General features: G+C 40.8%; 1 protein-coding gene across 2 annotated transcripts in view; it reads right to left on the bottom strand.

Annotated features, from left to right (window-relative positions):
- The window catches only part of TMC5 (transmembrane channel like 5), a 96,357-nt gene that overhangs the window by 16,578 nt on the left and 51,862 nt on the right, over positions 1 to 27,917 (bottom strand). The window contains exons 3-10 of one of the 2 annotated variants that reach the window (XM_075830183.1): positions 24,813 to 25,003; positions 22,701 to 22,793; positions 20,648 to 20,764; positions 15,603 to 15,705; positions 14,508 to 14,595; positions 13,188 to 13,436; positions 10,224 to 10,375; positions 3,976 to 4,120 (exon numbers count right to left, since the gene is read on the bottom strand). In XM_075830183.1, the coding sequence (XP_075686298.1) occupies positions 3,976 to 4,120; positions 10,224 to 10,375; positions 13,188 to 13,436; positions 14,508 to 14,595; positions 15,603 to 15,705; positions 20,648 to 20,764; positions 22,701 to 22,793; positions 24,813 to 25,003 (1,138 nt within the window). The remainder of the gene's footprint in view (positions 1 to 3,975; positions 4,121 to 10,223; positions 10,376 to 13,187; positions 13,437 to 14,507; positions 14,596 to 15,602; positions 15,706 to 20,647; positions 20,765 to 22,700; positions 22,794 to 24,812; positions 25,004 to 27,917) is intronic. The other variant, XM_075830184.1, reaches the window with a different exon arrangement.

Genomic DNA, 27,917 nt, shown 5'->3' with positions numbered 1-27,917 from the left:
TTTTTCACTGACAGATAACAAACACAATGGGGGAATTTACTAAAGCCTTTACGCCATTAGAATGGCGTATACAAGTCGCAAAATATGAAGCAAATCTAGGCCTGCCCGTAGCAGGCTTAGATTCTAAATTCCGGAGCATGGACAGCCAAAGTTGCGCCAAATTTATTGGAACATCTTACTCCATCCACTTAATGAAATGCCGGTCTTAGTAAATTCTCCCCAATGTGTTACCATACAAATATTGTACATACGTATGTCTAACAAACATTTTATAAACAAACATACATTTCTCTGAAAGCATGCATAGAAACATAGTATAGTCTTGGGCAAAGGCAAGTTCCTGGTCCTCAATGCATGACAGGGCCCCCGACCTACCATATGAAAATATATAATACCGGGCTGTTGTTATGTAGCAGAGGGGCCTTCTTGCCCCCTCAGACATCAGGGCCTGGGTGTGACTGCTACCTCTTCGATGACAAGCCCAGGTAGTGTGTACAAGATCAGACAATTCCTTAGGAGATTTTGTGTTCAGATTGGAAACATTGGAAAAAAGTGGGAACTCTTTAAATGTTATAAGTGTAAACGTTATGCAGCTTATCATTAAATTGAAGTGGCTCCATGAACTTTCTCTTCTCTTAGCATAAGGAGGCGATACACATTAGGCTAACGTAGGTCTAACCGACAGTACCGGCTGACCATTCAGATTTCCTGTTGTCCCGATTTTAAACGGACCGGCCACCCATCTAATATATATTAGATGTTTAGCCAATGTCTATGCAGGCCTGCATAGAGCGTCTGAGAGATGCCAAATTTAGCTATACATGACAACATTTTCCAACAGTTAAGCGTATGGAGAAGAAAAGAGAAAAAGAACAACTAGAATCTGAAAAGACGTCACCGGTGAGTCACTTAATGTAAATGTTGATTCTGCCTCCAATCAGTACTGTAGTTACTGTATACTCTGCAGCGAGATGACGGGTAGTATGATTTTTTTTTTTGTGAAACAGCAACTCCCAGCGTATCCTTACCATTGTTCGGTTCATGCTGGGAGCTGCCGTTTTATGCCGTACAAACCTATACGGAAGGGGTAGCCTGACTGGTATATACAGGGATGATGGGGTTTATATACAGGAATGATGGTTGTTATAAACAGGGATTATGGTTGTTATTTACAGGGATGACGGTTGTTATATACTGGGATGATGTGTAGTCCAGCCATCATCCCTGCATTAACCCCCATCATCCCTGTATATACCAGCCATGATCCCTGTTTATAACCCGCATCTTACCTGTATATAATAGCCAGGCTGGTATATACAGAGATGATAGGTGTTATATACAGGGATGAAGGCTGGTATATACAGGGATGATGGGGTTTATATACAGAGATGATGGGGGTTATATACAGGGATGATGACTGGTATATACAGGGATGATAGAGTTTATATACAGAGATGATGGGGGTTATATACAGGGATGATGACTGGTATATAATTAGAATGTGCCTCTCCAGTTGTACATATGCATTAGGGGGGCCACAGGGTTGGGGCCCACTCAGATATGTTGGGCACTGGGTTGGGCACTGGGTTGGGTACTGGGTTGGGTACTGGGTTGGACACTGTGTTGGGCCCCCTCCCCCCCTGTGCTAAACCCCTACCTATGCCTGTGGAAGTCGTTTAAGGGTGTCCTTAGTGGTGGAGGTATTAGTTCCTATATTGATTGACATGAAATTAGTACAGCTTGCAACCTAGAATATAACTGCATGAAGAAAAAAGTAAGACATCTGATATCTAAGGGTGACCAGGAGCTCTGTCAAACTTACAAAGAGTTTCTGTGGAGGATATGGCCAGTGGCGTAACTACCGGTGTAGCAGCCATAGCGGCAGTGATGCCACATTCAATAGTATTTGCATCCTTAGGACGCAAATACTATTGAACACTATGGCAGAGCAGGGAAGTATCTCTCTGCTCTGCCATTTCCTAGGCTACAGGCGATGTTCGGCCAGCATGATGACGTCACTGGATCACGCCGGCGTTGAGGAAGCTGTGTAGGAGCTCTGTTCATCATTGGAACGGGCCTAGGTGAGTATAATTTTTCTTGTTCTATTTATTTGGAGGCGCTATCTACAAGGGAGAGGTGGGGGTGCTATCTACAGGGGGGCTGTATCGCACTATCTACAAGGGGAGGTGGGGGCGCTATCTTCAAGGGGGGTTGTACTGAACTATCTACAAGGGGGAGGTGGGGGCACTATGTACCAGGGGTGGTGGGGGCACTATCTACTATCTACAGCGGCGGCTGTATGGCACTATCTACCAGGGGTGGTGGGGGCACTATCTACAGGGGCTGCTGTATGGCACTATCTACAAGGGGGAGGTGGGGGCACTATCTACAGGGGGGCTGTATGGCACTATCTACAAGTGGGAAGTGGGAGCACTATCTGCAAGGGGGAGGGGGCACTATCTACCGGGGGAAGGGGGGCACTATCTACAAGGGGGATGTGACACTATCTACAGGGAGCTGTATAGCACTGTCTACAGGGGAGGCTGTATGGAACAATCTACAGGGGGGCTGTATGGCACAATTTACAGGGGGAGCTGTATGACACAATCTACAGGGGGGCTGTATGGCACAATCTCCAGGGGGACTGTATGGCACAATCTCCAGGGGGACTGTGTATGGCACCCAGGGGAGGGGGGCCCCAGTCAAATGTTAGCTATGGGGCCCAGTCTTTCCTAGTTATACCCCTGGATGTGACTAAGGATACTTTTAAACGGGTAGTTATTCTTTCATTAAGTAGCGATGAGCCATTATTTAGCGAGTCGTTTTCATTCAAGAGACGGTCTATTGCACGTGACAATATTTGCGAAAGATTTTCGCTGTTCATCTCCACTCGTATTGGATCTCCACTTGTATTGGGATGGGTCGGTTGGGGGGGATGTCTATATGATTGATGTGATATGTTTTTCTTGTTTTTTTTCCTTTGCTGTGATGTAAGAAAAGAGAATGAATAAAGAAATAATATTTTTTTTAAAAAAGGATTTTCGCTGTTCAGTCGTCATTGCGATCGCCCATACAGCAATTACACACAAAGATTACTGAGCATTTAGGTGGAGTGTAAAGGACTGATCTGCTAACGATCAGAAGATTTCTGATTAGACAAGGGGATGTGGCAGGGACAAACAATACTCTTTCCCCCAGGTCGATGTGGCCGATCCACGGATACCCAACGATTCATCGTTCGTTCGATCATTGCTTGCTATTACATGGCGATTATCTCTCACATTTGAACGATTGTACAAAAATTCGTACAATAATCGCTCCGTCTAATAGGGCCTTAACTCTTCAGGACATGAAAGGTAAATTAAGCATATGACCAGAGGAATCATCTAAAGGGGTTGCCTAGTAATAGTGGTGAGTCCCATCTCGTAGATTGGCTGAAGATACAACATAAAATGTCAGATTCACTTCTATTAGGATGGCAGCCATCATCTCCAATCGCTTCAGGTCATTAATACTCCCAGAAATTAGCCGAATTAACTGGATAGCATACAAAACGGTGGCATGTAAACCCAACCTAAGATCTTCAATCTTCATGTTGTATATCTTATCCAGGAAGGGCGCTTTACATCAATATATTTCTCCGTCCCTTATTATTTTAATTTTTTTTCTTGAATCTGCCTCTAAACTACCTTTTAGGTGTTTTTTGTATCAACATATAATAAGTTCTAGTTTATATGGGAGGTTCCATTTCATCTATTCTGTTCCTTTAAGAGTCAGGACTGGTGTGAGAAAAGGATCAAGAGTAAATGATTCACTGGGGATTACATTGCCCTCATTCAGTGGACTTTTGTAAGGAAGAAACCCGTTTTTCTTGTTTATCCTGGAAAGACTACATACAAATAGTGAATGCTGTGATCACCAGCCAGTTCTGTATCTGACACCCATAAAGTCAACACAATCTTGAACGTTTCTTACCTTTATTTGCGTGCTCAGATGTATTTTCTTTAATTTTACAGCCTTTTCATTATTGATACTAAAATCCCAACTGCACAGAAGTTTAGCAGCATTGCCCGAAAAAGAAGCTGGGTTAATAAAGTTATTTCGAAATGACTTTGCCATGCTGAGAACACACCAGAAAAGGGAAATTAGTGTCACAAAAAAACGATTAAAGTGAAAATTATCAAAGCATATTTATAATCTACATGGCAGCTGTTTTGTAAATCGATCATGCCAAATAAATTAAGCAACGCGTATTTGTTTTTTAAAACAACGAGAAGACTAAAAGGGTATGTTCACCTTAAAATAAGTTTTCCCACCATATAATTGATGGGAGTTGTGATTCCTTTGTGGTTTATCCCTACACACCCGTTCACCTGCTGTGCAGCGAAAAAACCCACGGCTCCTCAGTACCTTCATTCTTAAGATCGTCAGGGGTCCCAGAATTCGGACTCCCACTGATCATATTGTTATGATATATCCTAGCGATATGCCATAACATTAAATATTCCATTAAGTGACCCTGTTATTAACCAGAAAATAGGATCAGTTAGGGTATGTTCACACGCAAGCGTCCGTATTGGCTGAAATTACGGGGCTGTTTTCAGTAGAAAACAGCTCCGTAATTTCAGCCGTAATGACATGTTGAGGCGCTTTTTCGCTGCGTCCATTACGGACGTAATTGGAGCTGCTTTTCCATCGAGTCAATTGAAAACGGCTCCAATTACATCTCAAGAAGTGACAGGCACTTCTTTGACGTGGGCGTCTTTTTTACGCCTTTTGACAGTGGCGCGTAAAAAAAATTACCGTGTGCACAGAACATCGTAAGACCCATTCTAATGAATGGGCAGATGTTTTTCCCACACTAAAGAGCCGCATTTTCGGACGTAATTCGGGGGTTAAAACCGTCCGTAAATAGGCCGTGTGAACATACCCTTAGTGTCCATGTGCTAAGGACGCCAAACCCTACCAATCGCCTACCGAAGAGGCCATGGAGCTCTGCTGAATTTGTTCCACTTGAGAGTTATGTATGTCCAAGTTATGACGATGGCGCACCCATTGAAAACAAAAGAACTGCAATGTGAATGCATATTACAGTCCCATAGAGAACACTGTAAGGCTTCGTTCATATCTGCGCTAGGGCTCTGTTCCGAAGTTCTGTTGAAGCATTCCGTCGGAACGGAGCCAGATCGGATGCAAACGGAAACCATAGGTTTTCGTATCCATCATCATTGAATTCAATGGTGACGGATCCGGTGCCAATGGTTTTAGTTTGTCTCTGTTGTGCAAGGGTTCCGTCGTTTTAACGGAATCAATACTATAGTCGACTACGGTATTGTATATATATATATCGCTACAGAATGCTGTGAATGATTGGGCACAATTCTGTAGGATAAAAAAAATTGACGTGTTCATACTAATATTTGATGGCCAATAACAAAGCCTTAGTCTAATCTACATATTATTATTATTATTATTATTATTATTAATAATGAAATTGTATATTTTATTTTCTTACCCGGTCTCACCTGTTAAGATATGTATCATGGTGTCTTATTTTTAAACCATAAAGGTTTAGGTTGACCTTTGGTCTTCTTTTATTACTTGAAACTTCCTCTATTGCACTAGTTTCTATTATCATTACTGCAAATATTCTCATACCAAACACCCAAGCCTCCTACACTAAATAGCTGAACCTCCTCATATTTCCCTCTGAAGCTCCCCATCTATTCGCATATAATAAAAACCTATTTAGTGAAAATTACTTTGTTTTCATATATATAGTGAAGTGCTGAAGAAGTTACTATTTTATTATGTTATATACATATATAGTACATACAAAATTTGTATTCGATTGGAGGATCTATTTAAGGGTGAAATCCAGCCAAAATGATCGTCTCATGTCATAGATACACTTAAGAAGATCTCTGAAGTCTCTTATGTCAGACCATCACTGGTGTACAGAACAACAGGCTCTATAAAGCACTCAGAGGGTTTTTCTGCAAAATTGTCAACTAACGGTATATCCTTGTGATAGGCTGTCAATGCTGGATTGGTAGGGGGTCTACCCTCCGGAATCAGCAGCTCACTCTATGTATGTATTGTAGATTAGAACCCTAGGCATTGGTGGTGAAAGGTGCATCAGAGGGCAATTAAATGAATGACCGTCCATCAGACAGCTATCATTCTGAATTTGAAGGGCTGATGTGAGGGGCTTATTCTAGAATACATCACTTGTCCCTACTCTGGTTGCTACAGTATCATGTCTGGAGGCCATGTCTGTTTTAGGCGAAATTCACACGAACGCGTGCAAAAAATGCAGCGTTTCGCACACGTTGAAGTTACGTGTGTCATCAGTGTTTGGTGCGTGATTTTTGCGCATATGGCATCCTTATGACACGCGGTTTTGATGTTTAGAAAATGAAATGTAGGAGGTGGTTTTATTTTTCCCATCATTTCTTGAACAACTGTTGCGCGAATCACGCGCAGCACATGGAAGTGCGTCCGTGTGCTGTCCGTGATTTTCACGCACCTGTTGACTTCAATGGGTGCGTGATGCACAAAAAACGCTCAAGTATAGGACGTGTGGTGAGTTTCATGCAGCGGACACACGCTGCGTGAAAAACACGGAATGTCTGAATGGCCCCATTGACTTAAATAGGTCCGTGTGACACGCGTGATTTTCACGCGCGTATCACTGACGTGAAATACGCTTGTGTAAATAAGGCCTAAAGCATATCATATGCATTTTCAATAGTGGACTTGGCAGTCATGGTTTTTGGTTATTGTGCCTGGTTAGATGACAGCTGTGAGTAGGTTAATGTTCGTCTAAGCAGCAGGTTGTTTATTACCCAGCAAGAAGGTGCATAAATTACCAGCAATGACATGATTTTACAATCATAACTATCATTAATGGATAAACCAACTACGTAAATACAGTATATCTCAGGCACTGACTGTCGGCCGCATATTTCTTGAGGATATAAAACAATTACTATTTAACGGGATGTTAATCCTCGCTGTTGTAAACTTCCAAACACAAATGAGTCACTATAAGGGCTTGTCCACACGTTGCGAAATTGTTGTGTATTTTCCGTCTGGAATTGCGGATGGAGAATACGCAGAATAAAGTAGCAGCAAAGTGGGTGAGATGTAACAAATCTCATCCACACGCTGCGTAAAATTTCCGATCAGAAATTCACCTGCGGTGCGTATTTTTCGGACCGCAGATTGTCAATTCCTTCTGCGGAAAGTGGACTGAATTGCTGTGTTTTTCAGAGATGTCACAATCTCCCAGAATTGAAAAAAAACGCCGCAAAATCCGCACCATTTTCTCCAGTAAAAAACGCGGGAAATGGTGCGGTTTTTCCGCAGCGGAAATCCTGCTACTTCCTGCGGAATTGTTGCAGAAATTTTCTGCAGTAATTCCGATACGTGTGGACAAGTCCTAACATTTGCATCTGTAAAGTCTTTTAATAATCTATGAAGTAATTTCCAAGTTACGTTGGTAAATGTCCTGTTTTCAAGTCAATAAGGACGGCGACGTTGATGTGGATGGCGATTTGGACTGTATGTTGGTAAAACTTGTGCACTGTATGGCGTATTTATTTGGTTATTTTGTACGGAGCCATAATAAGGGTGCATGTGGCCTTACCGCCCCTGTTTGCCGTATCGTGGCATGATCCATAGCATGATGAATTACAAAGCTAGTCCCCTTTAGAAGTATTGCTATTAGGGGAGAATATCTCCTTCCTCGTCACCTGACAGTGTGGTAAACAGTACGGTATGGCGACATAGTGCCATGTGTCATGTACATGAAGCCATAGGCAAATTTACCAGGGCTATTCTCGATTTCTATACTAATAATGGTATATTAGATAAACTAGTGATCACAGGGGCAGACATTTTTTTTTTTACTCTTCTCATTGAAGCAAGTCCTGCTATACACCAATGTAATTCCTTGGGCAGGAACCCACGTTCCTTGGATTTTGTTTAGGCTAGGGCTACACGGTGAATTTTAGTTGCAAGACAGGTGAGGTAAAATCACGGCCGTTGCGCTACATCAATGTTTCCCTGTGGGGGGAAAAGTTGCATAACAATCAAAAGAATTAAGACGTGATCATAATTCTTGCGATCATTGCAAGTCACCCGAGCACGACAGTCGCAATATCCTGGAATTTTTGATGTCATCAACATGTTGCCTGGCAATGCATCCGTAAATAGTCATCCGTATTTACAGACGCTCCCATAGACTTCTATGGGAGAGACCTTGCCGTAATTACTGACAAGAATAGGACAGTAATAACTGATGAAAAATACTGGCGTGTGCATGGGGCCTTAGTGTACACTGATGTTGCTTGACAAGTGGATTGGAGAGAACCGTTTCCCTATATGCAGTGTGCCCTGGTATCAGAGTGGTTTTGCCAAGTGTTAATGCCAACTCTGCATTGAAGCACCCTACAGTTGGCCTCTGCTTGGCCTAAAGTAGATGTTCAGGAAAAAAAATATTATATTTAACTGCACAGCACATGTAGATAACACTGTTTAGCGTCCCTTTAAAGATAAAGCATATGCAAATAGGCAATGTTGGCATGGAAAGTGAATGCAAACGATATTGCTAGCACTTATGTTGTACTATGGTGTGATGATGCATGAAAAGATATCAGCTCATAATGGCAAAATATCTTGTTACAAGAAGTGGTAAGTTAAAAGGGTTTTCCGGTCTTTCAAAATTGTGGGCATTTAGTTTTACTGTAATAAGATTAGTCACTTACTAATGTACTGTCTGTAGCTGAAATGCCTCTGTAAGCTAGTCTCACATTCAGTCCCATAGCCATGGCACTGGTGTTTATGTCGGGCTTGTGTCAGGTTATGTATACTGAACAAGTGGTTGTACAGCACTACATACATTATTTGTGGTCATACATCACAGGCCTCTTATCTCCACTGCTCCCTGCACTCTTCCCCTGTCTCTAGAGGGATAGTGTGTCACATGCTGGGCTGTAGAGTATAGCAGCAGATAGTGAGTAATTACTGCACTACCTTACATCTTGTAATAGAGGGACATGCAGGCATCTGTAAATATAGGCAATATCTTTGAGAGGGGAGAATAATCATGGGAACTGGATAATGTAATGAAAATGAAAAATAACTACATGTGTGTTATCACCTGGTGAGCATTAACACACATATAGGTACTTTTCTGTGTTTTCTTTAGGACCGGAAACCCCTCTTAACCCCTCAATGCACTGTTGTAGGCAAACTGTTCAGTGCTAGCTTCATAACAAATAGTAGCTGAGTTCTGAGTTAATTTTTTCGGCTTTTCCAAGCTCTTCTGCCCCATGACTAACCTAATATCATAAGAAAGCGCGTTGGGTCAAATATAAATACAACACAGAGTCTGGGCATCCATTGTCATTAATAGCAACTTAAAGAAAATACGGCATGCAAAGCAGTCAGTAGACAATCACAGACATTAAAAGGGGTTTTCAGTTTTTTAATTGTTTTTTTGTGTGTTTCAATTCCTCACCATTTTCAAGATGTGTGTTTGCTGTCAGTGAATGAAAATTGTGCAGACTTGAGATGCCCATACACAGCTGTATCTAATATAGGGATTCCTCCATGAGCTTGAGGATGGTTTTGGTCGCAGAGAATCTTCTACAAAATCTGCATACTTTACATGCACATGTTTTTGCGATTTCAGTCTTTGCAAGCGGGAGCTTCACTTTAATGCTATGTTCACACGGCATATGTTCAGCCTAAAAAATACGAGACTGAATTCAAGAGAAGACACACTCTGAAATCCAGGCGTTTTTGGAGCTGATTTTCAAAGCGTTTTTTAAGCGTATTTTAAGGTGTATCTTCTTTTTTGTAAGTGTCAATGGGATATAGGAAAAATCAGCTTGTAAAACTATTAATAAAAGTGACATGTCACTTCTTTTTTTTATCAAAGAAGCGTATTTTTACGGACTTTTTTTTAATTCAGCAGGGTAAAAATACGCCTCATATGAACTACACATTGTATTTCCATTGAAATCAATGGGAAGCTGTAGACAAAAGTATTTCCGAGAGTACTACAAGCGTTTTATACTCCGAAATACACCTGAAAATATGCAGTGTGAACATGGCCTAAGTATCTCAATGAAATACCAAGTTTCTGTTTGTGCCCTGACATAATGCATGTCTCTGGAAAAAGTGACTGAGAATGAATTGACAGGTCATGTTACCTGAAGAGTAGGATAAGGAAGCAGGTTACCATGTACAATCCAATGGTAAATATATATGCTAACTGCATATTATATGGAGCTAGGTTGGCATCTTTCCTGATGGTGCCATTTGAATAATATCCATAATACAAGACCGTATTTTCAAAGTAGCCCTAAAGTGAAGAAACATTCATGTTACCTGAAGTTCATTCTAAAAATAATATTTATTTTTATACTTTATTATATATTATATTATATATATTATACTTGTTCCATGCTTCTTCCTAAAATTATGTGAGTGGGGGCTTAGAGTAGGTCTAGGAATAGTGCCATTTCTATGGGACTCTGGACCATATGGACCATGGCAACTTGGTTAAAGCACTACATGGAGTAGACACCAATATAACAGCCATTGTGGGATCCACTCAATCACATAAGCAGAAGCATGAAAGCTTTTCCTAACATACATGGTTTCCTTGTTGCCTCATACACATACTTGAAACATTTTAATTGTCTGTTGCCACCCACCATGGAGCTGATTTGTATATAATGCCAATTCAGGTCAATAGAAACCGTATACAGTTGCTGCCTATAGGCAGCAGGCAGTTTAGATTTTTAAGGGGGCTACAGACACAATTCAGCAGGTTAATAGGAGCTGTATACAGTTGTATGCACTAGGCCAGACATGGGCAAACTACGGCCCGCGGGCCACATACGGCCCGTTAGGCTTTTTAATCCGGCCCGCCGAACTTGTCCAAATAATAGTAAAAACCTCCTTTTTTTTCCCCTTTCCCTGCAATGCCCACGTTTTCCCAATAGATGGCGCACTCAAAACACATTGACCGTTGTTAATGTGGCGCGTATTTCTCTTTATTTCACTTTAATTTTCACTTCGTTTCACGTCACCATTAAGCCCTTCGGTTTTCAAAGAGTACAATATCAGCCGTCACTTTGCCACGAAGCATGCAAACTATGCTAGCAAGCAGTCAACACAAGAACGGGCGGCTACTGCTCAGAGGTTGGCAGCTAATTTACAGAGTCAACAGAACTTTTTTCTTGATAAATCACAGTGCGTATGTTATTTTAATCTATTTACATTTCCTTCTCCCAGTATCTGCGAAATAGTATGTAAATGCCATATCTTGCATATTCCTTGAGACAAATTTATTAACTGATAAGGGCTATTTTTCACATTTGAAAGACAGTTAATAAATTGGGTTGTAGTGTTCTTACTGTGCTATGAGGTTTGCACACACTACATTTAATGCTTTAGTATATCCGGCCCAAACACTCCCTCCAAATGCTCCTGGCCCGGCCCCTCTGTCAAATTTTAGAACCCATTGTGGCCCGCGAGTCAAAAAGTTTGCCCACCCCTGCACTAGGCCCTCTAGTGGTGGCCACGAGGCAGATGGGATTTGTAAGTATGTGTACTGGTGAACAGAGGAACATTGATCTATCTATACTTATGTAATGGAGTCGTAGGCTTATCAAGTATATAAGGAAAACACTCCAAATAATTCATGTTGCAGGTTTCTTAGAAAAAAATAGAAAATGGTAGATATGCTTTAAAAGCAAACTATTTCATGGGCAGGAACAAGCACCAACTCATAATACTCCTGTGAACTTCTCCGGCTGAACAAAATATTTACATAGTAGTTATAGTGATACAAAGTAGTACCAGTAGGTAGTAATAGTGGAGAATACAGCATTCATATTGTACATGCACTATATGGACAAAAGTATTGGGACACCAACACGTTACACCTACAGGAGCTTTTATGACATCCCATATGAAATCCATAGGCATTCATATGGAGTTGGTCCCCCCCCCCCCCCCCTTGCAGCTAAAACAGCTTCCACTCTTCTAGGAAGGCTTTCTGCACGATTTTAGAGTGTGTCTGTGGGAATTCTTAACCATTCATCCACAAGAAAATTTGTGCGGTCTGATACTGTTGTTGGATGAAAGGGCTCACAATCTCCATTCTACTTCATCCAAAAGGTGTTGGATGGGGTTGAGGTCAGGGCCGGTCAAGTTCTTCCACAGCAAACTCACCCAACCATGTCTTTATGGACCTTGCTTTGTGCACTGGGGCACAGTCATGCTGTAACAGAAAAGGGAACAGAAAACTGTTCCCACAAAGTTGGCAGCATCCTATTGTCTAAAATGTCTTGGTATGCTGAAGCATTAAGATTTCTCTTCCCAGGAACTAAGAAGCCTAGAATAACCTTTGAAAAACAACCCCATAGCATTATCTCTCCTCCACCAAACTTTACAGTTGGCACAATGTAGTCAGGCAGATAACGTTCTCCCGGCATCACCAAACCCAGACTCGTCCATCAGACTGCCAGATAGAGAAGTGTGATTCCTCACTCCACAGAACACATTTCCAATGCTCCAGAGTCCAGTGGTGACGTGCTTTACACAACTCCATCTGACGCTTAGAATTGCACTTGGTGATGTAAGGCTGGCATGCAGCTGCTCGGCCCCCATGCCATGAAGCTCCGGGTGCACAGTTTTGTGCTGATGTTAATGCCAGCAGTTATTAAGTCAGAAGAGCATTGGCGACTTTTATGCACTATGCTCCTCATCACTCTGCGACCCCGCTCTGTATCTTTACATGCTGTGGTTCCTAAACGCTTCCACTTTGCAATAATACCAGTCACAGTCGATGGTGGAATATCTAGGAGGGAGGAAATTTCACGAATTTACTTATTTCAAAGGTGGCATATTATTACAGCACCACGCTGGAAATCAGTGATCTCTTTCGAACGACCCATTCTATCACAAATGTTTGTAAAGGCGACTGCATGGCCGGGTGCTGGATTTTATACACCTGTGGCAATGGCACTGAATCAAACACTTGAATTCAATGATTAAGCAGTGTGTCCCAATACTTTTATCCAAATAGTGTATCTATATACTTCTTTAGTAGTCACATTTTATTGTGTGTTTGCTGAGAAGTCACCACAATGCTCCATACTTACTGCTCCTGTAAGAAGTTCTAGACCGGTAAACGATAAGTTGTTAGGCGCCATGTCAACAAACTGGGGAATGGTTATAAAGCTGAAGTTCACCACAAACGAAAAGATGTTGAACATCAGCAGCCACTTGATGAAATTGAAATAAGAAAGAATACTTGTTCCAAATTTCCCTCCTATGACTTTCAAGGTGCTATGCCAAAGCTGTAGTGCCTCCAATACCTCTGAAGCCGCCTGCTTGGATCTCCGGAATGACTGGTGAGGAAGAATTTCCAAGAGAGAGGTGTGAATTAAAGCAAAACAATTCTATCAGCACTAGCATATTACTCTTTACTGTCCTGGTTTAAAGGGAATGTGCCATGTATTTCATTTTCAATTCATTAATTAGATGTAAGTCTGTTAAAAATATATATATATATTTTTCTAAATGTTGAAGCTATTTATTTTTTCCCTGGGGGCGGAAAAAATAAATTGGCGACACAGACTATTGGTGACACACCCTTCCTGTATTTCCTGTATAGGAAGTACAGTAGAGTGGGTGTGTCTGCTTTATGGCAGCTGAAAAGCATCAGAGTTAATTGACAGAGAAATGTCTGAACTTATTATAGTCTTCAGGAAGTGGTGAAGTACAGCTATCTACCCAAGAAACTAGGTGTTAACAGGGAAGATGCAAACAGAGCCTTATCTGTATATATAGTGTTTAGTGTTACTATCCTGCCTTATCTAGGCCTCCAGAAGTACAATGCAATCTAATGATAGTGAGATGACTCTGCTCAATTCTCTCCCAGTCTGTACAGCAAAGCTGACAAGTGAGCTACAGAAATCAGAAAAAATTGTGTGAAAACTGCAATATTTCGAGTTAATTTTTCCTGTGTATGGTCAAAAAGGCTCAGGTTTTCACTGATGCGCTGCCCATAATGGTCATTATTATTTGACATGCACCTACAATAGTTGTACAAATACTGTTCACTTGCCTGCATGGTAGCAACCTCAAAAAGTATGTATACCCATTGAATAAATTGTAATGTGCTAAATCTCATAGTACATGATAATGTTAAGATACACCACAGAGAGCTACCAAATACAGTAAATTTCAATCTATTAACCTGAATGGAGAACTGAAGACCTCCCATTTCTCGGCTGCATAAAATCATGATTGTAAAAATCGAATATTCTAAAGGCAAAGATATTTGTGCAGGACCCTGATCTGACCTACAGGATCTATGCTACTTGTCTATTTTCAGAATGGTATCACTACATAATTAATAATAATACTTAACGGCTATGTCCACCTTTGCACCACACATATATAACTAATCCACCTACTAAGTTAATACTATGGACACATCCACTGCAACAGTTCATTTGTGAGACATCTTTTGAAGATTTCTGCTTCAGCTTCATCACTTTGTTTCTGTGGAGAGTCGAATATATAATATTATACAATTATAAATAACGGTTTACCGGTGTCTTATATAAACTCGTTTTATGGGTTTTATCATTGAATCATTGAAACAACATGACAAAAGCATAAATATTGGGCATATATCACAATTCAAGCAACAATTATTGTATATAATAATACAATGCCCAAAAATAATACAAAGAGTAAAAAATTTCCTTAAAAATAATTATAATATTTGGCCGGTCCAGAGAGATACTACGAAGAGGAACTCCTGCTCTGGAGGACCATACATGTCCAGGCATCTCTTCAGGTAAATGATGAAAAGCCAATAACAACTGATCGTGACTAGTTAAAAGGGGTTATCCAAAGAGGACAGGAATAAGCAGACAGAAGAAGAAGAATAATTGTTATTGTTACCCCCCCCCCCCATGGAACCCATACACCCTACACCTCAAACAAACTTGGTATCGGGATGGACGAAGCAATCTATAATTCTAGTACTATGTTCAGGCTGGGAATTGTTGACTTTGCCAGCTTCCACATCAATTTCTTCGAGCAGGTTGATATCCATTTGCCATCCTCCTATTGTACAATTTGGCTTCTGGAGAGCAAGAGACGTAACTTGAAGCTTCTGGGCCAATGCAAAACCTGTAACAGGGCTGCCCACCTACCATATGCCATTTATAAGTGTTTTCCAATGTGGAAGGGGGATCATTAGTCCCGCAGTGGCACCAGAGCCCAGGAGTGACTGCTTCCTATGCATCATCCCCTATTGTTACACCCCTTTAGGGAACCCCTGACCAGTTTGCAGGGTACACCCGAGTCCCACAGAAACCAAGTTATAAAATAATGACCAGAGCACATGCAAAATGCTTGGGAGAATCCGATCTGTTTTGCTTACTGCATAGTATATACTCCATTGCTGCATATAATAATTTATAAATATACAAAATAATACTACTAATCCTCTATTACGAGGTGAATGTTCCTGTTATTACTTAATACCCAGCTCCTACCTAAGGTCACGTTTCTCATTCAGACATAATGGAATCTTCCGGACTTCCTTCGCTATATCAGTAGCAGACATTTCCGCTAGCTTGGTTATCAACTTTTCATGTTCTAATTAAAAAGTAAAAGAGACAAGAAATCAACGTAAAAATAAGTAAATAATACAAAGGAATGAACTGATTTCATGAAATTTCTTTTGCAATGTGCATTATAGTGAGATGACATTTACATTTCACTTCATTCACACGTCGCTATGACAAATCCATCGTACAACGGATCCAAACGACAACTGACAAGTTCCATCGGGGCTTCCGTCATTTGTAAAGTGTCTGAATCTCTGATTGAGGCTCACAACGGAAGTGTGAACAGAGCCTAAACCTAAAATGATGTTCTGTAAAAAAAATATAACTTTTCCACTCCATAAGGCCCCATCCAGTTGTCATCCGTAATTACGGATCAAATTGTGGATCCATTAATTTCTATTCACGGACACCTTTCAGTATATTTATGGATATGTGTTCGTGCCATAGAAATGATCCGCAAAATACAGAATATGTCCTATTTTTGGCCGCAATTGCGGCACAGATTCGCCCATAGAAGTCTATTGGCGCTTCTGCAACTGCGGATGGCTATGGAGATGGATCCATAGCTGTTCATAATTGTGTAATCGTGGCTATGCGACGCCAGGGGATTACCTACGTTTCCACCATGTATTTTTGCGGATCCGTAAATACGGATGAACTATGGATGCACTACGGACCGTGTTTGCGGACAGTGTATATGCGGATGTGTTGCGGATGACTACGGATCCGCATTTTCGGACAGTAAAAACCCTTACGGTCGTGTGCATGAGGCCTTACACAGAACTTTTCATCTAAGGACCAGTGGTGCAGGAATAGGGTTTGTGTAACCAGGCACACAGACACCTCAGCTACATAAGAGAATAACAATATATATGACTGAACATTATGGAGGGACATTGACATTTCATACACAGATCTATAAATATGATCATAGCCTAGATACATCCAATACAAAATGATCTGTCAATTTGGAGTTGGTGCAATGTGGCTTGAGAGTCACATGCGGCTCGTGGGCCTCTGCCATATGTTCCTGGCTACCCAACCCTATGCCAAACAAGTGTCCAGGAATCAGTCCGACTGTCCCAAATTCCCTAGCACTGCCCCAGAACACATCACATCTGTGAACTTTCTGCTTCACCTCCAACTATGATTTCTGACTGCAGAGACTGGCATAGAAAGAGACAGCTACATTTACAGGACTGCTAATCGACTGCTCACATATAAGTTCTTGTCAAAGAATACAGTCAAGCTGGATCATGAAGGAGATGAGTGTGTTGTTTTATAGGGGCACTATGACTACACTGTGGGCACTGCCGCACTGCTATGAGTTCGAAACTATTTTATGCACACTGTTATGTAACTGGCACAATATTATAGGTAGTTCTGTGTGGTGGGTTCAATGGTATGGGCGATTCTGTGAAGATGTTATTACTGTGCTGGCCTATACTTCTTCATGAGCAAGGTGGAACCACTGCATAGGTACAATGTGGCACAAGTGTGGGGACAGTCTGGCATGAGGATTGTCTTGAAGTTATAACAAGGGATGTTTTTGGTGATGTAGCCGGGGTAATAAGAAGTGGGCTACGGTGTTGTGGCACTTGCTTCTGATTGAATCTTGTATATGGCAGCTAGCTATTATTGAGGCTCCTTAAATGTAATTGGTATCCATATGATAGATCCGTTTTTCTCTAATTTTATATTCCAGATGTATACCAAGACATAATGTGCAAACATAAACCCATACATTTCTATCTGTATACCATTGACTTTTTGTGGTATTAATTACCATACTTTTCTATGCGTATCAGTACGCTAAGAAAAACAGTCTCCAGGCGTAAACCTCCAATGTGCATCCTTCTGACATATTTCTACCCCATAGAAACCTATGGAATAATTACAGTATATTGAAATTATCTGTGGCACTCTGTGTGGCTATTGTGTGCTATCAGTAGGTTTCCCACCTCGTAGATCATAAGAATATAGACTTGAGCACTCCGTAGATTGTAATGCAGTATTTTTCTTATTCAGAAGAGGCCAAACATATACGTGTGTAACGTTTCGGCCTACAGTACGGCTTTTATCAAACTCTATTGCCGTTGGGTGCAAGTGTGAACTGCTGCAAATATAGCGCTAAGGATAAGGTAACCTTATCCCTACCGCTATATTTCCAGCAGTTCACACTGTACCCAGTGGCAATATTATTTGGAAAAAGCCGTACTGTAGGCCAAAAACGTTACAGACGTATGTTTGGCCTCTTCTGAATAAAAAAAATACTGCATTACAATCTACGGCGGGCTCAAGTCTATCTTTTAATAATCATTACAATATAGTATGGTGGAATCATAGCGTACGCCCTGATGTTTTTGTAGTGTATTCATTACCTATGAGGAGTACGCTAAAACCATGTCCAGCACTTTATGGCTTTGTTATCAGTGGTAACGCTACGGTTTTCCTCTGTATTATTTTATAAATGTCCAGCTTTTTGACTTTTTGACTTTTAGAACAATGCTTTATCTTGGTCAGGAAGATGATTACTATATAGAAACCACATCCTTTTATTTTCATACCCTGAAAATAGTAAAAACAGGAAGGATCCCACTGGGATACATTTTATCAGGATACTAGCTAGAAAAAGATGCGATAACAGCAGGCCTTAAAAAAATAAAATCAAATATATCAAAATAGGAAATGGCTTCTACTACCGCTCTCATAGAATACATCATCCATCTTACCCAGACTAGTGAATGGCAAACCTGCAGGGATTCATCACCCATTTTGCTGCATAACTAGGCCAGAATCTGGGACAGCTTGTTGAAAACCCCTATGGGAGTTGTACAGACCATCGTCATTCTTGTAAAGTAGGAAGAATGAATAGAACTTGAAATAGAAACTGCGGGTGCTTTAGTTGGGAATGTTGCAGGAAATGTGCTGAGCTGCTGAGTTTCGAAGTCAGCAAGGCCGGGTTCCCATGTAGCGTAACGGAATTGTGTGCGGAAATTCCACAGCATTTACAGTAGCAGCAAAGTGGATGAGATTTAGAAAATCTCATCCCCCCGCTGCGGGGAAAAACCGCAGCGTAAACGTTAATAAATTGACCTGCGGCGCGGAATTTAATACCCCAGCATGTCAATTTATGCTGCATTTTAGTTGACTTTCCATTGTGGCTTTTCCCCATTGATTTCAATGGGGATGCAGAACCCGCAACAGAAAGCCAAGTTTTGCTACTTTTGCGGCGTATTCGCAGCGATTAAGCCAAAAAAATCGCAACCACGGAAAAATTAATAATAATACTTACCGAGAAGGCCCCCCTTCTTCCTGCAGTCTGGCCTACTGGGATACCGTTGCATCCCATGTGACCGCTGCAGCCAATCACGTGGCCTGCAACGTCATCCAGGGAGGCCGGAGCGGACGGAGGAGGAGGAGGAAGGGGGTAAGTATGAACGGCTTTCTTCCACAGCGAATATTCCGTTTGAAAAACCGCACGTCAATGTCGTGTTGTTTTCGGACGGAATGTACTGCGGGTTCCAGGTCGGATACGCTGCGTGGTTTTTAACATTAATTTACGTGGGTCAGATGAGAGGGGATTAATAGAAGAAAGAGTCTGTTCACATGCGACAGATTTGTTTCCATACATGTGAATGAGGTTATTTCTGCAGAATGTGCATAGATTTCTGCAAGCTTCATTCAGATGAATGGGACATTCACAGAAATGTCTGCAACAAATCTGCCAAATGTGAAAAGACTCTTACTTCTATTAATCCCTTCTCACCTGAACCATGTAAATTAATGGGATAATGGCACACTCCTTAACGCTCCTTTTGATGCCACTGCTTCTTCATTCGTGCCATTGGTAAGGTAACCTTGTGCGAATGGGGATTTGGGGACATGCCAAGAAGATCTGTGTCTTCTCTGCACGTTACTGTGTATAGATCATTGGTACTACACCCCGTCAAACACACAAGTGTTAGACATCCCACGTGACATGAATGAATATGCATGGGTGTCAAGTGCTCCGCCATTATTATGATCATATCACACAAAATATACATTGCCCCAAACATAAAATAATAACCCCCAGACACCAATTTTTGTCTGTTTTACCCCAGTCTTATCTGCTCTTGTTCCTTAGTGATTATCCCCATGTGCTAATGCTGCATCTAGAACTAAAGGAAGGAGAAATGCGTAAAACATACGGTCTTTGTTCCTAGCGTCAAAGTGACATCATCCATTAGACAATGTACAATGGGGAATATTAACGGTCTAATATGGATTCAACAAACTACCTTAAAACGTGTAAAACCTATTAGAAAATTAATTATACATTTTTCCTGTTTCAGACCATTTTTCCCAAAGTAAGACCTGCAAAATAAAAACATATCAGAAATCCCTAAGTGTCATGCAAAAAAAAAAATGGAAAAAATATTGGAGAAGACTAATAATACAATTTAAAAAAAAATACCTAATGTTTGCTCTGGGCATCGAGGCACAAAACACCCCCCCCCCCCCATCATGAAAGGATTAAGATGTATTGATTAAAATGGCCTCTACAACAAGAATTACATGTCTATGGAACTTACGACACACAACCCTGATCAGGAAGAGTATCTTGTGTTGTCGCTTCATTGGCAGCTCCTCACATGTCATCTCGGGCACTCCCAAGGATAAATCAAGAAAAACACTCTTGAGCCCAGAATCACACACACAGTTTTTATGCCGTTTTTGGAGCAGTTCTTTGCGGCGTTTTTTGAGCCAAGCACAGGAGTGGACAGAAAAGAAAGGAGATGAATCAGTTTTTTCTTTATACCTTTCCAACCGTTTGGATCCACTTCTGGCTTTGGCTTCAAAAACTGCATCAAAAACGGAATCAAAACAATGTGTGTGATCCTGGCCTAAGTGAATTCTATAAAACCTCCTGGTGAGCAGCAGTATATCCATTATTCACACACGTCTATCTTGATATAACCACTCACCTTGTTTGTTGCTATACTCTATCTGCCTCTCCAGAGAGGGGTCTACTCCTGTAATGGTTGAAGGCCTAAGTATCTGCGCTGGAACTACAGACTGTCTTATTGATCGTCTCCGTATCACTTAATAAAATTAAAAACAACTTTTAAAGTACGTTGTAAACAAATCTTATAGAATATCTAATATGAAAAGAAATTTTTTGAAATTTGTGATCTGTACTTTACAATACAGTAAAACTGTCACTCCATGGGCCTGGGATCAATGAGGCTTCACACACACACACATATATTATATATATTATATATATATATATATATATATATATATAATATATAGATATATATATATATTTATTTGTTTGTCAACCAGGAGAAGATTAACATAGATGGTTCTGATGCTGATGTAAAGCATACTTGTTTCGCTATATAAACGGTTTAAATTCAATCATAGTGTAGAGGCGTAACTTCAAGCTCCTGGGCCCCGATGCAAAAGCTCTAACATAGCCCCCCACCTTCAATATTTTAATTCGGAGGATTTTATTAAGTCCCACGCCCAATCTGCTTGGGAATGCTCACAAAACATTCTAGAAACGCCCACTTTGGGGCATATTTGTGCAAGATCCCCCCCCCCTTTAAAGGTCAGTTTCGTGGGACAATCCCATGCGGCAGAGTTGGAAGGCATGCTATTTGCAATGTAGAATACAGGTGTCTTCTTATGTGGCAGAGGGATGTTTGGGCCTCTGAGGCACTAGGGGTCAAATGTAACTGCTACCTCTGCACCCCCTATAGCTTTGGCCCTACATAAATATAAGTCCAAGGAATCACACTGAGAGCTACAAGACTGAAGCCCATCCAAGGATAACAGCAGGGAGCACCCACCAATCTTTCAAAAGTCGATACTTGGGTCATTGCATTAAACCATCTTCTCAATAACATTCCTGGGCCAGAGTGACATTCATGACAATCTGGTGAATTTATAGACCAGTCCATATTATCGAGATGTCTTGCTGCTTCTTTGGTATAGCAAGCTGCGGGGATCGACAACCGTGAAAAGGCGGTCTATGTAGTTTCACAGGTTCTGCATCATAAATGTCTAAAGGTATCCAAGTACCAAGAGATGTAGTAACTGGTATAAAGGGGTTGTCCAGGATTACAAAAAAGTGTTTGCTTTTTTTTCTAAGGAACAGATCTAATCTTGTCCATAAGGTCTCTGGTATGGGGTATGGTTTCAATACCACACCCAAGCAATTTACAGGTTTGGCGCTGTTTTTCGAATAAACCAGCCATATTTTTCTAATTATGTATGACTCCTTTAACTTGCCTAACAGATTACCAGATGAATTCAGCATGACTTTCACCATTACGCCAGGATCGCACACTCAGGTTTTGGTGCAGTTTTTGGCTCGGTTTTGGTGCGTTTTTTAGCCAAACACAAGAGTTAACACAAAAGAAAGGAGATGTATCAGTCTTGCATTACCTTTTCTTCCTCTTGGTACCACTTCTGGCTTTGGCTAAAAAAAACGGAGCCAAAAACTAACTGCGTGTGTGATCCCGGCCTAATAGTGATTTATGGCATGTCAACTGGCCCGTCCCCTAATTACATGTCATAAAAACTATAGTGGGAAAAAAACCTTTAATGGTGGAGATAACATTATGTTGCCCATTTGTACTATGTCCTTCATTTCAGGTTTGCACACTTTATTGCTGAAGAGCAGAAAAACTCCTCTCAAATTAAATAGTGCCCTATTACGCAAAGTCTATCAGAGTTTTTAGCAATAATAGTGAAAGGAAAAAATTTAGGAATTGCCCATAGCAACCGATCACATTCTTTCTTTTAGTTTTAAAAGGAGATTTGAAAAATGAGAGCTGGAATCTGATTGGTTGAAATGGGCAACTGTTCCACTTTTATAAATAATGGATATTATTTCTAAAATATATATATATATATATACACACACATGTATATATATATATGTGTATATATATATATATATATATATACATACATACCGGTATATATACATATATATATTGACTAATAAGACATCTGTATACATACCTCCTTCTGAAACATCAATTGCACTATCTGCATCCTGGTCTTCATTAAGGTGAGTAGGCCTAGGGTCCAAGTCAGGTTGAAATGAAGAATTAACTAGGAATGTAAATTTATGTGTTGATAAAAATGTAGGTCAAGGTATGGAAAATACAACAGTTTTGGAAACTACTTTTTATTACCACCGTGCTATTTCTCAAAATGATAATAAGCATCTCTAACAATAAACAAGACATTGCACCCATACATCAAATATGCAATGTTTTTGTTTGGACAGAATACAGGTTGTCCTTAATGGCAGCCTGCATTGTGCTGATGGATAAACTGGGCAAAGACAGATCATTTTACTTTTCCACTGTTCTGTGTTCATTAAAAAGAAGCATTAGGGTACGCTCGCACATGGTGTTCATGCATTGTATTTACAATGTTTGCCTACGTGAAAAAATATTCAGCAACACAGACAGATTTGTTCTCGCATTGCAGAATATTTTTGCTCATAGGCGTACATTGTAAAGTTTTGCGGAGCGTATGCTTACTGTGCGGAAATACAGTGCATGTACGCCACGAGTGATTGCACCCTTAGGACTGTCCGCAGCGGAATTCAACAGCAGCGTTTTTTTTACATTTGTTTCTATACATTTTTAGGAAACTTAGTTCAGACGTTGCGGAAAATAACTGCGGAAATTAGGCTGCGGTGCAGAATTTCCCCTCCGCAGCATGCTCATTATGTTGCAGAGAAGCAGCGGAATTTCACTGCGGATTTCAGCCTTTGCAATGCAAAAACTGAAATCTGTGGCAAGTCCGCTGTGATATCTGCAATGTCTGAATTACCTGTCAAATATGCAAATATTGGTGCAGATTCGTTGCGTAATTGCCCCGAATCTGCACCAACATTTTCAGCGGAAAAATTCTGACACATCTGAACGTAGCCTTAGAGTGAATTCATTCACATGCAGCAGATTTGTTGCATAAACTTCTGCGACAAATTTGTCGCGTATGAATTCATCCTAAGGCCAAGTTCAGATTTATAATTTTGTTAAGATCATTAAAAATCGTCCTTTAAAACTGCATCATCCCAATACACTGTGGCTCACATTTGTAGTTGTGCTTTTTTGCCAGACTTTACTCCAAAATAATGTCTAATATGCCGTGTGAAATATTTATTAACCATTTAGACGGGATGTCGACTATTTATAAAATGCTACTTTTTTTTAAATGTCGTAAAAAAAAAAGTTGCAAATGAGTAGAAACAAATTCCCATCTCTACTTCACACAGACCCTGGCGAAGACAAAGTGGCGGTATTTTAGCCAGCGGCAGTAATGTAAGTTGTTACAGATTTATCAAAGGACACATGCAGTCGTAAATTGGTCGCAGCATAAGTCAATAAAGAAATCTAGATTTACCTTCGAAATTGGCTAAAATGACAGCACTTTTGTTAAATGTAGGGCCCTGTCTTTACATCCAGACAATGAAGCACTTCTAGGACTGTTTGGCTGGGTTCACACGACCTATTTTCAGACGTAAATGAGGCGTATTATGCCTCGTTTTACGTCTGAAAATAGGGCTACAATACGTCGGCAAACATCTGCCCATTCATTTGAATGGGTTTGCCGACTTACTGTGCAGACAACCTGTCATTTACGCGTCGTCGTTTGACAGCTGTCAAACGGCGACGCGTAAAAATACAGCCTCGTCAAAAGAAGTACAGGACACTTCTTTCAGACGTAATTTGAGCCGTTCTTCATTGAACTCAATGAAGCACAGCTCAAAATTTACGGCTGTCAGAGAAGCCTCGCAAAATGCGAGGAGGAGCAATTACGTCTGAAACGAGGCAGCTGTTTTCTCCTGAAAACAGTCTGTCTTTTCAGACGTAAAAGCCTCTCATCGTGTGAACATACCCTTTCATTAACAAAAAGCACAATCCCGATTATAGTAAATCCTCATGTCTTACACAGTTTTACCACAGTTCATCCCCTACAGTTGTGGTAATATCGTTCGCGCAGTTCATCCCCTGCAGTTGTGGTAAGGTTTTGCACCACAACATAAAGTCTAAAACTAGTCATATGTAGTTTAAGGGTTAATATCACAGAAGTCAGCTTGAAAGAGTTTATACTTACAGCGTCCAAGGTTGTACGGCTCATCTACTGATGGGGGGTATCTGGGTATCTGTACATTATAATCCATGTCTAATGGTACAGGCAAAAGTCCTTGACTCCCCCTCCAGTCTCTCCCTTGTACTGGATAGCTGACATCATCATCGTCCTCATATGGATTGTTGCGGAAGGATGTTTGCTGCCGGTGGGAAGGACTGTTTGGGGTCCAAAACAAATGATGTTACCAAATCACATTTTAAAAAAATTACATTAGCTCCAGATTTTTCTCCGCATATTAAAACTGAATCAGAGACATAGCTAAAGATTTTAAAGGCTATGTACAAGTTTTTTTTTATAAAAATCGAAAAATCTGTATCAGTGTGTTTGGTGCAAATTTCTAATTACATTTTATTAAAAATTATTTATACTTTTCAAAATACAGCTGCTTTGTATCCTGTATACAGAGCAGCTGTATCTAGCGCTGAAACCTGTATCCGTCAGGTCAGCGGGACTGATGGGTTTAGTGAAAGCGGGAGACATGCAGGATCGAGCTATTACCGATCAAATCTAAGTTCATAACTTAGATATGATGGATAACAAGTGGATCCGATTCCTGACACTGAACCCGTCAATGCCGCTGACCTGACGGATTCAGGTCTGAGTGTACGATACAGCTGCTCTGTATACAGGATACAATGCCGCTGTATTTTTTTTAAAAAATGTTTTAATAAAAAGTAATTAGAAAGTTGCACCAGACACACTGATGCACATTTTTATAAAAAAAATTACAACTTTTTCAAAGGTAAATCCAACGACAGAATAAATGGTAGGTGGAGGAGCCTTAAAAATAATTTTAAAGAACTAGGATACAAGCTGAGGGGAAGGACCTCCAAGGTTGTATTCTCAGGAATAGTGCCTGTGCCATGCGCATCACAGGAAAGACAGCGGGAGCTCAGGGAGTTAAATGCATGGCTTAAGTCTTGGTGTAGAGGAGAAGGCTTTGGGTTCCTAGAGCACTGGGCTGACTTTTCATTGGGGTACAAACTGTATTCTGCAGATGATTTGCACCTAAATGGAAGGGGGTCCGCTGTGCTGGGGGAGAGAATTCTAGCTGGGGTGGCAGAGTGTTTAAACTAGGGCTGAGGAGGGAGGCCAATGTAGAAAATAAAGGGGTAGTTAGGTTAGAGAGCGGTCAGACTATATTGGTGGGGGGAGAAATAGACTGTGGGAAGAGGACTAGACAACAGGATAGGGAGATCCTTTTGTTACAAAACAGTGAAAATAAAAATGCCCAAATAATGTCAAATAATTACATTTCTGATACTGAAAGTGAAAAACTGAAAGGCAAGTTAAAATGTATGTTCACAAATGCCAGAAATCTAGCAAGCAAAATGGGGGAGTTAGAGGCCTCGGTACTGGAGGAAGATATAGATATAGTTGGTGTTGCTGAAACTTGGCCAGACTCTTCTCATGACTGGGCTGTACATCTACAGGGTTTTACACTGTTTCGGAAAGACAGGGCAAATAGGAAAGGCGGTGGTGTATGTCTGTATGTGAGAAGTGATATGAAGGTGGTGGTGTATGTCTGTATGTGAGAAGTGATATGAAGGCGGTGGCGTATGTCTGTATGTGAGAAGTGATATGAAGGCGGTGGTGTATGTCTGTATGTGAGAAGTGATATGAAGGTGGTGGTGTATGTCTGTATGTGAGAAGTGATATGAAGGCGGTGGTGTATGTCTGTATGTGAGAAGTGATATGAAGGTGGTGGTGTATGTCTGTATGTGAGAAGTGATATGAAGGCGGTGGCGTATGTCTGTATGTGAGAAGTGATATGAAGGCGGTGGTGTATGTTTGTATGTGAGAAGTGATATGAAGGTGGTGGTGTATGTCTGTATGTGAGAAGTGATATGAAGGCGGTGGTGTATGTCTGTATGCGAGAAGTGATATGAAGGTGGTGGTGTATGTCTGTATGTGAGAAGTGATATGAAGGTGGTGGCGTATGTCTGTATGTGAGAAGTGATATGAAGGCGGTGGCGTATGTCTGTATGTGAGAAGTGATATGAAAGCAGAGGTGTATGTCTGTATGTGAGAAGTGATATGAAGGTGGTGGTGTATGTCTGTATGTGAGAAGTGATATGAAGGCGGTGGTGTATGTCTGTACGTGAGAAGTGATAAGAAGGTGGTGGTGTATGTCTGTATGTGAGAAGTGATATGAAGGCAGTGGTGTATGTCTGTATGCGAGAAGTTATATTAAGGCGAGTGTGAAAGAGACAATAGTGGGTGAAGATTGTGAGGAGATTGAAAACTTGTGGGTGGAATTACAAAGGGAGGTTCCAGACATAGTTCTGATGAATACAGGCTTTCATTAAAAAATTACTTTTGGTGTAATATATAGACCCCCCCCCAATATACGGTGAAGGAAATAAGTATTTGATCCCTTGCTGATTTTGTAAGTTTGCCCACTGTCAAAGACATGAACAGTCTAGAATTTTTAGGCTAGGTTAATTTTACCAGTGAGAGATAGATTATATTTTAAAAAAAACTGAAAATCACATTGTCAAAATTATATATATTTATTTGCATTGTGCACAGAGAAATAAGTATTTGATCCCCTACCAACCATTAAGAGTTCAGCCTCCTCCAGACCAGTTACACGCTACAAATCAACTTGGTGCCTGCATTAAATGGTCACCTGTATAAAAGACTCCTGTCCACAGCCTCAATTAATCAGGTTGACGCTAACCTCTACAACATGGGCAAGACCAAAGAGCTTTCTAAGGATGTCAGGGACAAGATCATAGACCTGCACAAGGCTGGAATGGGCTACAAAACCATAAGTAAGACGCTGGGTGAGAAGGAGACAACTGTTGGTGCAATAGTAAGAAAATCGAAGACATACAAAATGACTGTCAATTGACATCGATCTGGGGCTCCATGCAAAATCTCACCTCGTGGGGTATCCTTGATCCTGAGGAAGGCGAGAGCTCAGCCGAAAACTACATGGGGGGAACTTGTTAATGATCTCAAGGCAGCTGGGACCACAGTCACCAAGAAAACCATTGGTAACACATTACGCCGTAATGGATTAAAATCCTGCAGTGCCCGCAAGGTCCCTCTGCTCAAGAAAGC

Source organism: Rhinoderma darwinii, chromosome 6 (assembly GCF_050947455.1).
Source record: "Rhinoderma darwinii isolate aRhiDar2 chromosome 6, aRhiDar2.hap1, whole genome shotgun sequence".
Lineage (NCBI taxonomy): Eukaryota > Metazoa > Chordata > Amphibia > Anura > Rhinodermatidae > Rhinoderma > Rhinoderma darwinii.
The sequence above is the reverse complement of the archived record's forward strand: the minus strand, read 5'-3'. Positions and strand labels throughout refer to the sequence as shown.